The 13,349-nt window shown below is 46.2% G+C and overlaps 1 protein-coding gene and 1 non-coding gene across 2 annotated transcripts in view; one reads left to right on the forward strand and one right to left on the reverse strand.

Moving 5' to 3' along the window:
- Positions 1-3,528: 3,528 nt before the first annotated feature.
- The window catches only part of LOC125097332 (myomegalin-like), a 37,948-nt gene continuing 28,127 nt past the window's right edge, over positions 3,529-13,349 (reverse strand). Inside the window, 7 exon segments of the mRNA XM_047724903.1 lie at positions 3,529-3,608; positions 4,187-4,306; positions 4,955-5,086; positions 6,102-6,198; positions 6,200-6,354; positions 10,998-11,183; positions 13,318-13,348. Coding sequence (XP_047580859.1) covers positions 3,529-3,608; positions 4,187-4,306; positions 4,955-5,086; positions 6,102-6,198; positions 6,200-6,354; positions 10,998-11,183; positions 13,318-13,348 — 801 coding nt within the window.
- LOC125099435 (U6 spliceosomal RNA) lies at positions 8,617-8,723 on the forward strand. Its single transcript, XR_007127164.1, has one exon. It is a non-coding gene; the product is annotated as a U6 spliceosomal RNA (small nuclear RNA).

The raw sequence follows: 13,349 nt of genomic DNA on the forward strand, positions 1-13,349 counted from the left end.
AATGGGAGTCTCTGCTAGAGGCCAGGGGTTACAACTCACTGAACTATTCTACTTCACCATGTTGTTTTTGTTTTGTTTGTTTTTTAAATCTCTATTTGCTACCACAGTCTGTTTCTTTGTACTAGGGATGAAGACAGCTAAGAAATATTCTACAAAACCACATACCTTATCTGAAAGTTTGAAGCCAAATATATTTCAAAAAGTAGAATTTGTTTTGGTGTTTAGGAAGGCCATAGGATCCGTACGCCATCTCTCACGTAGCCCATACACCAGGCTGCCTCTGGGCCACAGGCCTTTAGTCAAATACATTCATATTTCTGTGATGAGCAGGGTGAATATTACCACTGAGTGGGTTTAAGTAAAGTCTTTGGTCAGTTCAGACAGGTTTTGTGACCAAATGAGTATATGAAAGAGCTACCACAGGAATTCATGTTTCTCATGGGATTACAGAATTAAGGATAAGAAACTATGGGGCTTCAGTGGTAGGAGCTTTGAAATGACTCCTAAAACAACTATAAGAAGGGAGAAAGGCATGAAAGAGGATGTAGTCAGGATGAAGGGATTTTTTTCCCCCTCTGTCATATAAAAATGAAATTGAAAGGAAAAAAAAATATTGAATTTACAAACGAAAAACTGCTCCCAAGAAATTAGTATAGAAAGGTTTCATCCAAGTTGTTACTACAAGTTATAAGGGATAAGAGTTTACTATGAGAAATTTTCTGGAAACATCCCATATTTTCTATTTTTACTCATTTGCATTATGTTTTTATAATCACCATAGTATCCAAATACTGCTATAGTATCTTATAAGGAGGCCAGAGGTCAAGAGGCAGGAGGAAACTCCCCCTGAGAAGTCCTCACGGGGCACCTGCAGTCTATGGTTAGTTATCTACCAACCCCAAAGCTCCATGAAGCTCCTTCCTATCTTTCTTTCCCTATATCCAAATCCTCAGAAAGTTTTGCTTCTTTCTAAGAATGTTGTCTTCTATCCATTCCTCTTTATCTTCCCAATGGCACCTTAGATCAGACTCTCCTCATGTAAGTACCCCATAACCACACCCATTCAGTGGGTTTCCCTGATTGGAGTGTCTCCCGACTCCAGTGTGTCTCACTAGTCTGAGAGTTCTGTTCCCATCAAGTATCTGTTTTGTTTGGAAAAATGTACTCATTTTCCACGGCCCACTCTGTAGAATGTAAACTTTCATCACACACTTCATAGGTCCTCTGTATACCAGCAGCCATCTCAACTGACCTGACTTCTCACATTCCTTCATACAAAGCTCTCCATGGGGAAGGCTGGACCCGATGCTCCCAGGAGTGCACAGAAGCTATTCTCTCAGCCTGCAGTGCCCCCGATACTTCTTCAAGTTCTGGTTCACCTTCTCATCAGCAAGTTAGGAAATCCAATCAGGTTTTATGAAAATTCAAATTTGGCTGAATATTGAAAATTCTGTATTGCTTAAGGAATTTTTAAACAGATAATAAAAAAAATTAGAATTGAAAGGCTTAGACATCCCATCCAAAGCAAGAGCTGTTTCTATGGGATCCTTGACAAGTCATCCCTTTCTATTTAAATGGGGTTTGGATGGGAGGCTTATTCCTTCACAAACTAGCAATTCTATCACTGAAAGCTCTAATGGTCAGGAAGGCATAAGAATGAGTCCATATTCTACTTTGGACATAAAGTCCAAATTCTATTCTATTTGGACTTAAGTCCAAATTCTACTACCCTTTATCCTTTGATGACCCTTGTCTAAATCAATGCCAAACTCAGCAGCTCTTCTTTTTCACCTGATAGTTCTTCAAATATTTAAAACCAGTTCTCATCTCCTTGTGATCTTGTCCAGGCCGAAAATTGTTTAGTTTCTCTGACGTTCAAGATTTCTGGTCACCTGGCATGGTGGCTCCTGTCTTCACTTTGCTCCCTGGTTTGCCAAAGTCCCTTTTACAAGATGGTGTCCCACAATCTAACAATATTTCTGACATGGTCTTTCACCCTACTGTGGTCTCAGGTTGAATTGGTTTTTGTAGCAACCTTTGGCTACAAGTTCCTTGTTCCAGCGGGTTTCTAAGTATTCTTAAGCCCATTCTCAAGTCCATGAATGGCTAGAGAGCCAGACCTTCTGATCCTGTACCTCTACCACTGATATTTTCAATCAAGCTCAGGGTTTCTTTTACTTTCTTTCTTTTTTTATCTTTAATTAAGTTTCTTTTATTGTTAATTTTTTATAAGATTTTATTGATTTATTTGACAGAGATCACAAACAGGCAGAGAGACAGGCAGAGAGAGAGGGGGAAGCAGGCTCCCCACTGAGCATAGGGCCTGATGTGGGCTCCATCCCAGGACCCTGAGATCATGACTTGAGCCAAAGGCAGAGGCTTCACCCCCTGAGCTACCAGGTGCCCCAATATTTTTTAAATTTCATCATATTGACATCAGTACTCTGTTTCAGCCTGGTTGGAGTTATTAACTTGATGTTTACAATACCCTTCCCCATTTGAACAACAATGGGGAAATAGAAGAAGATTCTCCAACATTAGATCAGTATTTTAGCAGGTGGAAAAAAGTCCTCAATAAAACAGTTTAAAATTTAAATCCAGGCTTGGAATTTAGATCCTAATAGAGGTATTTCTGTAAATGTGCATCTTTTAACTTTCTCCCTGGGGAATGCCTCAGGGTAGGAGCAGGGCACCTGCTGTACTGGCTGCATGGGGGCAATATGTATTACTCACAATATTCAAGAGCTTCTCACATGATGGTGCCATCAGGACAGTTCTCTGAATTTTTTTTTTAAGTCCCTATATAACCTGGACTTTGCTCAACTTTTCTCTGGCCACCTAGGCAGGCAGAGTTGGACTCTTATCTAACTACTTTTAAGGATGTCTCAGCTGGATTTTGCACATGTCACCAACCTCTGGGCTTTCACATGAGAGAACCACTTTGTTCTTACTGGGAGCCCCAGACCTGGCTGAGTCAGAACTCTGTAGCTTTCCAGAGCTCTACAACTCCCAGGGTAAGGACCTCTTCACAATCCTAAGCAAGGGCATGGAGCTTATGGGGGAGGTGAGGAAGGAGAACACATATCTTTCAGCCCTTTCTTAGAATTGCCATAAAGCGCCTCATAGATTTGTAACTCCCACTGGAGGGACTGGAAGAGCTGCTGTTTCTCCTCACAAACACTGTGGTTTCTAATGCTCACTATTTTCTAAGTTCACATACCCTCTCTGTGATAATCCGTTCTTTAATTTTGCTAAAGAGCAACATCAAGACTTCTTGTCTATAGTTTTTAGAATATATTATATTCGTCAATTTGAAATGGGCACATCTGTCCTTTTCTGGGCTTGTGGAATCTCAATAACCTGCATGATTTCCCAGAGACTAAGGACAGGGGCTCTGAGAACCAGGCTGCAGGAGCTGTCAGTCTACCAGGGGGAGGTCCCTGGGCATGGCCCACCATGCTTGTCCACATCTTAGTGACCTCTCCCCACTGAGGTCTGTGCTAGCCTGTCCCGGCATGCAATGATGGTTTAGCAGTTATGTCTTCTCTCTTCTCTGTGACGTCTCGTTACTTCCCCATCAGTGACCTCTTCCCTCACATCTTCCTGCTCTGAAGAGGCAGATTTAGAAACAACAATTGACACTAAGGTCAGCTGTCCCCCAAGTCACAGAGTAAATGATGCCCCATCTCCCTTAGATGCCCATTGAATAGTGTTGGGAATGCTCTGGAGGACATCTGGCTGGTGCTTCCATGCACAAGAGTCCTGAGGATTACTGAGCAGAGAGCAGCCCAGACTGGGTGAGTGAGGGGAAGCAATGAGGAGACGGGGATGGCAGCTCAGTACCAGGAGAGACACATGAGGCTGCAGTAAAGTCTGGACAGGTAGAACAGATATCTAACTGGTATCCAGTTCATAACTAATGACTGAGTATCTGAATATCTGTAGGTTGCACAGAGGTGGTGGGTTTCCTAGAACTATCTTTGTCCCTACACCTTGGAGTGTGAGGGCCCATGGTTGGGACCTCTCAGGAAGCAGCCCCTTCTAGACTGAGAACCACATGGGAACTTGGGTTGGTGGATCTGGTTAGCTGTTATCTCCACCTTCTTCTCTTGGCTTCAAAAGGTGTTTGGTGTGGCCAGAGGAAAGGGACCAGGAAGGAGCGCAGTGTGTGGCTTTTACCACCTACCTCTAGAAACACGACTCAGCTGAGTCTGAAGGCTCCAGTTTTCTTCCTTAAGGACTCTGTTCTTGTTGTAGAGCTGAGGTGTGGGTTCCAGGCTGGGGATGTAGAAATTGGAGGTAGATCCTATTCCAGAAAGTGTAAGCAGACACGTTACACATTAGGGTAACAGATGCTTTCCAGAAACTACCCATTCTGTCCCTCCAGAAATACTGTCCCAACCCAGCAGGAGTGCCTGGGTCCCCAAGGCCTGGACCCCAAGCCTGGTGGGCCAAGTGCCTGGTTTCTATGTGGGCCCCACCATGTTCCCTAGCTGCAGCTGTTCCAGAGGCTCTTGTCCCCACAGGAGCCACTGCGGGGCTGGGGGCAGGACAAGGGCATGTAGAAGGAATGGTCTCCAAGGGACCGCAGCCCGAGAGGAGAGTGTTGGGAGAATGGCCGGCTTGGAGAATGGTTGCGGGAGGGTGCCCGCTGAGCAGGCTCCACCACGTGCCAATCCCATGACAAGGCAGAGAGGTCAGCAGGCACATATATAAGCAGACTAAGGATGGGCTGGGAAGTCAGACGCCCTGCAGACACGCCTCGTTAGCTCTGCCAGGAGGAAAGTTCTCTCTTAGCTCTAAGTGAGGATAAGAGCACCTGCCCCCCTGCCTTGCCGGACTGTTTGGAAGGAGCAATTAGAGGAAAGCCCAGCACATGCTTTGGAAAGCATGAAGCCCAGCCTCTGGAGGCTCTCCGGTCGTGACAGTGTGAGTGGCTCTGGGCCTCTCCTACCGCTCCCACAGGCTGCACAGCTGAGCCAGTGTTCAAGCTGCTCCCGCAGCGGGTCGTTGATGCAGATGGACTCCTCCAGGCGCTGGCGCAGGTTCCGGATCTCTCTGAGATGTTCCTCCAGAAGGTCAGCCCCTGCAGCCATCCTGTCAGGACCGGGGAGAGGTGCAAGATGAGGAATCCTGGTCACCAGGGGGGCCCAGGTGGAAGTGGGGCACGGCCAATGGCTCCTCAGCATGATCCCTAAACATCCCCACCCTTCCAACAACTGCATTCTCTCACATGGGCACTCAAGAACAAAGAGACTTTGCTTAAAGAGGAAACGGGCTGTCAAACCCAGGACAGCCCACGTGAAGCATGCACCAGAGGCCTCCTCCTACACACAGTTAAGTGTGAGGGAGTTTCAAGACTATTTATTTATTTGAGAGAGAGAGAGAGACAGAGAGATAGATAGATAGAGAGAGAGAGTGCATGAGCAGTGGGGAGGGGCAGAAGGAGAGGGAGAAGCAGACTTTCCACTGAGCAGGGAGCCCTCAATGCGGGGCTTGATCCCAGGACCCTGAGATAATGACCTGTGCTGAAGGTAAATACTTAACCAGCTGAGCCACCCAGGAGCCCCAAAGTATGAGGGAGTTTTAAATGTAAGTGTACAATGACCAGTGTAACTGGTGAGGGTGAGGGAGTTTCACATGGTTTAGAAAAATAACTGAAGTATCAGGAAATGTGTGGTGACCTGAGTGTGACTTTCTCTCCTGAGTGTGTTAGGGAAGACTTCACTCTAGCCTGATATCATTCTTATGGTTACTTGATGAAATATTCCTTAACGAGGCATCAAGCCCTTCCTCCAGCCTCAGAAAGGAGGCATAAAGTAGAAGTCCATGGATATAAACTTCTCCTGTGTGGTTAATGACATGAACGTGAGAGCACAAGGTGTGTCCCTGACTTTCCTAGTTCCCTGAACAGCACTGAGGCCCTGGGGCAGGGTGGCTGAAGTGGGGCACTTAGGAAGGTCCAGCACAGATGGGACCCTTTAATTTTACCCCCACTCTGTGAGCCAGGGACTAGAGAAATGGAAAATGCCCCTGCCCAGCTAGAAGACTCTAAATGAGATTTCATTTCGCAGACCGACCTGTTTGGCTTTATGTTTTACCTGTGGGTTTGGAGTTAAGCTGACACACAGAGGATCCTGAGGACAGGTCGCCTGATACACTTCCTTTCTGAGGCCTCATCACATCCCACTGGCTGCCTCTTGCCCAGATAGCCGGGCTCCAGGATTTTGCCCAGTTCTGGGCCGCCCCTCAGTGGAGAGTGGGGCTGGGCAGGGTTGAGATAGTGAGAAGAGCTGGCTTCTAAATGATTGCTTGGCAGTGCAGCTGGGGAAGCAGGATGGATGGTGCTGACACCTGGGCAAAAAGAAACCAGAGTGAGGAAGAGAGGATTGGAAGGGAAGGACCAGCAAGAAAGTGTGGGATTGCTAAAAGTGGACACTAAAGGGGACATGTGTGATGTCAGAAATCCCAGTCCATTGTGGAATACCAGTTAGATGAAGACCATAACCTAGAAGCCATAACTTGCACCTCATGTGTTTGCTGGCATGAGACACCAAGAGGTGGAGGATGGATAGTATCTGGAAGTCACCAGTGTACACAAAGGAAAAGTCCAGAGGCTGCACTCCTGGCTTCTACTATAATTCCTCATGATACAGTCCAGGAAAGTTCTGGAAGGAGAACTCAGTCCCAAAGTTGGGGGATATAGTACATTCCTATTCGTAGATGTGCTCAATGCTGGCATCCATGGAGGGATGTGGGAACTTTAACATAGGCTGATGCTCTCATAAATCTTAGGAAATCATGGCCTTTTCCCTGAGCCAAATCATCTCTGCTTCTATGTGAAAAGAAGTCCAGGCTGTGGGAGAGAAAGAGAGAGGTGGGCAGGTCTGTAGTCTTCAGAAGACTGCTTTCCTTCAAGGATTATCAGCATGGGCAGCATAGTAAGCAGGTAACTTGACCTAAGCAAAGAGGAAGAGGTCATCATTCCCTCCAACTAAGCCAAACTCCTCAGAGGGGATAATGCAATTGGCTACTTGTCAATTTTTATCTCCATTTGTAACTGGTTCTCAAATTTATCTACACACTACAGTCACCTTGGAAAATATAAACAAACACATACTGATGCCTGGACCTCACAGAGATTTTGCCTTAACTTGGGATACAGCTTGGGCACTGGATGTTTTAAAACCATCCCAGGTGATTCTAATGGCAGCAAAGTTTGAGAAGTACCCATCACGGGTCTCTCCTTCCTCAATCTGCAAAATAATAGATGTTCATTAGGTTAACTGGGGGATAAACTGTGTCAGCATCTGAATCTTTTTTTTTAAAGTAGGCTCCATGTCCAGTGTGGAGCCCAGTGTGGGGCTTGAACTCATCACCTTGAGATCAAGACTTGAGCTGAGATTTAGAGTCAGATGCCTAACTCACTGAGAGTCACTGGGCTACCCACATGACCCTCAGCATCTAGATTTTAGTTGGGATTTGTGAAGATGTGATTTCCTGCCTCTTTCACACACCCTTCCTCCCCAGGCCAACACAAGACAAAGGGGGAAATCAGGGGTTGTTGACAGCTTACATTTTAACCAAGGCTGTAGAAGGTTCCAAGTCTATCAGTAAAAGCGATCAGCATTCTAACGTTCCTGGTTGCCCAGGCCACATAAGAGAGAGCACATGCCCTAAACCATGAAAAGACACCAGACAGACTCTAACACAAGGAGATCTTTGCCCCCACTGAACCCCAAGAACCCGCCATGCACCACTGTCCACGAGGATGCTTATTTCCAAACAGACAAGGAACACTGGTAAGCTGCCATCCCTCAGAGAGGCCTGTGCTTCAGGACAGAAAAGACAGGGCTGTCATTTTGCTCACCAAAGCTGGGACCATCCAAACGGTCAATGGACCAGCCATTGGTCAGACTAGGTATGACTTGATCCCATCAACAGACCCTTTTTCATGCACAGATGTCTCCTATCTCTCCTTTTGGACAAACTGACAAATATGGAAAGGTAAAGGAAAAGAAAGTCAGCTAGAGATCTCTCTTGCCATTTTGATATGGGACAAAATTGTTTTCCATCCACTGTTGGTTCCAGAACTGCTAAAATGTCAAATTCTAGATCAGAGGTTCTGATGAATCATCTACTGATCTCTAAAGAGACAGAGAAAAGATTGTTTCAAGGGGCTTCCAGAATTTGTTGAGCTTATCTCTGAGCAGGATGGTAACAAAACCATCCTAGACAGAAAAGGTATCATGGAAACCCAGGACTGTGAGCAGAAGACCTGGATTCAAGCCCATCTCTCCCACTTACTAGTAACCTTAAACAAGTAGCTCTACTTCCCTGAGCCTTAGTTCCCTGCCCGGGCTCTACCTATCACACAAGTGGTGTGAGGCTCAGGAAGACCAGGTTTGTGTTGCTGGGTTAGCGTAGATTGCTACACCTGGGTAAAGCTGTGATAAGCAGGAGGCAGTCTTCTAGATGTTACTGCCTGCAGAAAAGGGAGCTGTACAAACTCTCCTAAAAAGGGTGTTATCTAATTGGTTCTGGGAATCAAACTGGGACAGACTAGACTAGAGAGTGTGGTCACTTTCAGAATTGACATAAGAAATAAGCTGGACTGTGCTCGCTTTGGCAGCACATATACTAAAATTGGAACAATACAGAGAAGATTAGCATGGCCCCTGCACAAGGATGACACGCAAATTTGTGAAGCGTTCCATATTTAAAAAAAAAAGAAAAAGAAAAAAGAAATAAGCTGGACTAAATGACAATTGGGGCTTCAGGTATATGAATTCTCAGCTGTGGTCCTAGGTCACTGGACACTGTGCCTGGTTTCCCTTACCATCAATCTCTGGCTCATCTGTGCCTTTAATTAATTAATTAATTAATTAATTAATTAAATTTATTGAAGGCACAGAATGCAGGTTTTTTTTTTAAACAAATCACTAAGGGTATACTTTTTTTTTTTTTAAAGATTTTATTTATTTGACAGAGAGAGATCACAAGTAGACAGAGAGGCAGGCAGAGAGAGAGGGAGGGAAGCAGGCTTCCTGCTGAGCAGAGAGCCTGATGCGGGACTCAATCCCAGGACTCTGAGGTCATGATCCGAGCCTTAGGCAGCAGCTTAACCCACTGAGCCACCCAGGCGCCCTGAATGCGGGTTTTTTAAAATCATTTTTTAAATTTATTTTCAGCATAACAGTATTCATTGTTTTTTGTACCACACCCAGTGCTCCATGCAATCTGTACCCTCTCTAATACCCACCACCTGGTTCCCACAACCTCCCACCCCCCCACCTCTTCAAACCCTTCAGATTGTTTTTCAGAGTCCATAGTCTCTCATTGTTCACCTCCCCTTCCAATTTCCCCCAACTCCCTTCTCCTAACTCCCCATGTCCTCCATGCTATTTGTTATGCTCCACAAATAAGTGAAACCATACGATAATTGACTCTCTCTGCTTGACTTATTTCACTCAGCATAATCTCTTCCAGTCCCGTCCATGTTGATACAAAAGTTGGGTATTCATCCTTTCTGATGTAGGCATAATACTCCATAGTGTATATGGACCACATCTTCCTTATCCATCCGTCCGTTGAAGGGCATCTTGGTTCTTTCCACAGTTTGGTGACCGTGACCATTGCTGCTATAAACATTGGGGTACAGATGGCCCTTCTTTTCACTACATCTGTACCTTTGGGGTAAATACCCAGTAGTGCAATTGCAGGGTCATAGGGAAGCTCTATTTTTAATTTCTTGAGGAATCTCCACACTGTTCTCCAAAGAGGCTGCACCAACTTGCATTCCCACCAACAGTGTAAGAGGGTTCCCCTTTCTCCACATCCCCTCCAACACATGTTATTTCCTGTCTTGCTAATTTTGGCCATTCTAAGCGGTGTAAGGTGGTATCTCAATGTCGTTTTAATTTGAATCTCCCTGATGGCTAGTGGTGATGAACATTTTTTTCATGTGTCTGATAGCCATTTGTATATCTTTATTGGAGAAGTGTCTGTTCATATCTTCTGCCCATTTTTTTTATTTTTTTATTTTTATTTTTTTTTTTTATGCCCATTTTTTTTTATATGATTGTCTGTTTTGTGTGTTGAGTTTGAGGAGTTCTTTGTAGATCCTGGATATCAACCTTTTGTCTGTACTGTCATTTGCAAATAAGGTAACATCAAACTGATTTCTAGGTTTTTTTTTTTAAAGCATTACTAGAGAGCAAATTCCTCATTTGAGGGTTTTTCCTTATTTTCCTAAGCTATAAATGACCTCACCAACAATTTTGACAATGAGTCATCCAGCCCAGACATATATCAAAGGCTTTCCAAAAAGATGACCATACAGAGCCTGTAACGGTTATGATCAATACGATCAATGATCTCTGGAAGTCAGAGGACAGAATTTACAATCAGGTATCACAGTCTGTGCTTCCGGTCTGAGCCGCCAACCTGTCACCTGTCCCGGGGTAGAAATGAACCTTGTGCCCTAGGAAGGGGGGCTTTGTCACCTCTTCTGAATCCCTCTACTGCTACTACCCTTCACACCCTCAACCTAATGATGTCAGGAGCCGAACTTGATGAAGAGCGTGTTTCACAGCAGGAGACTCTCGTAGGCATGGAAAGGACCCCTGGAAATGGCCACTTTGTCTCACCTATATAGCCAAGGCACAAAAGCTCTCACCCGTGTCCTTCCTACAGACATGTCACTGGCGTGTCAGGCTTTCAGCAGACTTGCTGGTACCCCACATTGGCAGCAGTGGGACAGGAGCAGGTCTAGGGCCTGACGAAATGATGAGACACACACACACCAGAAAGACAACAGTAAAGGTATCCCCCCCCCCGCAAAAAAAAAGCAAGCAGGGCCACCTGCCAGTCCCCTACTGGCGACGTGCGTACCCTAGGTCATTTTTCAAAGCTCCGCCGCCATGCCAAAGCCATGCAGGGCCACATGGGGCGGAACAGCCTGGCCCAAGCACATGAAGGCCACAGGAAGTGCTCACTTTCTCCCAGTTGTTTCTGCAGCATCTGTACCTCCTGCTGAGCCTCTGCCAAGGAGACCATGGGGGTCTCACAGCAGCCAACGAAGGGAGGGCCAGTGGGGCTGAAAGGCAGGAAACTGGGTGCTGCTGAGGGCAGTGGTGCCTGGGGAAGGCTAACCAGCATGGGTATGGAGGGAAAGTGAAGGCCTAGAAACACAGAGTTGGGAAGAAAGAAGACATATCATTAGAATGAAAGGAATGGAGAAAAGATGGAGAAAATGAAACTATTTCTTGTCCTGATGTCTCCTTGGGGGCAACTATCATTCAGCATAATGACGGCCAACAAGGCGAAGGGCCAGGGTTGCCACCCCAGAGCCAGGCTTAGTGGACCCCTCTGCCTTCTCCCTTGCTGGGGACTTCCGGCATACATATTCTATGCTCATCTTGGAAACAACTGGCTAGAGCAGGCAAGGTGGCATAGCTGTATCCCAGGCAGCTATGAGAACCTCTCCCAGCTGTCCCAGGCACAGACGGGTCAGAACATCTGCATATTAATGCTCCTAATCACCCTGGGTGTGAGTCGGTCCTTGCCTGTGACAAGACTCTCTACACCTGGAACTCCTCTGAGAGTATGAGGGCTCACCCTGAGGAGGGCAGAAGCAGGCTAGGACTGTGGGGAAATGTGCATTCCTCATGTGTGTCATTTGAGTCTTATGGAGACAAACCTGAGAATCTCAAATCAACACATTCATTCACCAAAAGAAAAATCAAGGTCTTGGTAAAGTGACTCAGACACTACAGATTGCATGCCGGTCTGGGCATTCAAATCACTTAGGAAAAATTCTTAGTGCATGCTGTTGCTTCAGGCTCTGCTCTACTAAGTCATTAACTTTGGGAGGAGGGCTTGGAAACTTGCATTTAAAGTAGATCTCCGGGGCGCCTGGGTGGCTCAGTGGGTTAAGCCGCTGCCTTCGGCTCAGGTCATGATCCCAGGTCCTGGGTTCGAGCCCCACATCGGGCTTTCTGCTCAGCGGGGAGCCTGCTTCCTCCTCTCTCTCTGCCTGCCTCTCTGCCTACTTGTGATTTCTCTCTGTCAAATAAATAAATAAAATCTTTAAAGTAGATCTCCACAGATGACCATGATGTAGCCCATCTATGGACAAGTCTTTAGGGACCCTGGGACATTCTGATGTCTGAATCTGTCTCCTCTTTCCTAAAAACAGTTATATGGCAGGAAGCCTGTGGAGGGAGCAGATACCAAGACTGATCTGCAGAGAATGCCTCCGTGGAAAACAATGAGTATACTCTAATCATGCCCCTCACCCCGGGATGCTGACACACTGTTGGAGAAACACTGCGAAGACACCCACATTGCCCAGTGACACAGGCATCCTTCAGGTAGGCATTCTGATTTTAAAACCCCTGGCCTTCTCCTTTTTGACCCCAGAGCATTTGCATAGATGTCTACAGTACTAGGCAAACAGGTTTTCCCCATGACTTCCTGGGCCAGCTGCTGCCTACTCTGGCCCAGAAACTTCAAGCCCAAGCTCAGAAAGGGTCAGAAACATCCCCTTCTTAAGATTTTGGCTGATGGGCTCTCAGGAGAAATGGGAGCCACAGAAGGACAGCACTGTGCCTTCTGTGGGCACCTTACGACAAACCACACTGAGGGCAGCCAGCCAGCCGGTTGTGGCAAGAGGTAGGAGGCAGGGACAAGGCTTGCCATCTTCTTGCCATCATTGGTGTGGGGCTCTAACCGAACAGCACACTCCTGGCAATTAGGTTGGGGCAGGTAAATGAAATATACCCTTCCCACTGGCTGCAGGACCGGCACTATGTACATATCAAGGGCTGCCCAGCTGTTCGTAAATCCATGAATGAATGACCATGTAATGTGAACAGAATCTTGTAGGATCCTGAAGCATCCTGAGTTGTTGCAGAGGCTTGCCCTGAAGAAAAATGGATAATGCTTCCAGGCTAGCCATGAAGTGACTTTCTTTTTATTCTGTGGTGACTATAATCATGGGAGAGATCTTTTGCCTCTTTGCTCCCCAGAGTGAAATGAAAGAAAGAAATGAAAATGTTTACTTTAAAAGGATTTGCTGACTACTGGTCAAAATTGGTATTCTGATCAAAGTCTACTGCAGATCTCTGATTTGCCTAAAATATTTAGAACCAAGAAAATGCAGACACAATTGGTAGACTAGGAAGGCCTCTTGATTTCATCTAGGTACTGATGCCTAGAAGCCTCTGACAGTGGAAGCATTTGTCCCTGAATAAAAGTCAAACAGGCTGCTGAGGGAGAGGAGACAGCCCTCCCGCTGTGTTGGCTGTCGCATACCTGGATGGGCCTGACTGCCTTTCTGGGGGGGT

This window comes from Lutra lutra, chromosome 4 (assembly GCF_902655055.1).
Source record: "Lutra lutra chromosome 4, mLutLut1.2, whole genome shotgun sequence".
NCBI classification, from domain to species: domain Eukaryota; kingdom Metazoa; phylum Chordata; class Mammalia; order Carnivora; family Mustelidae; genus Lutra; species Lutra lutra.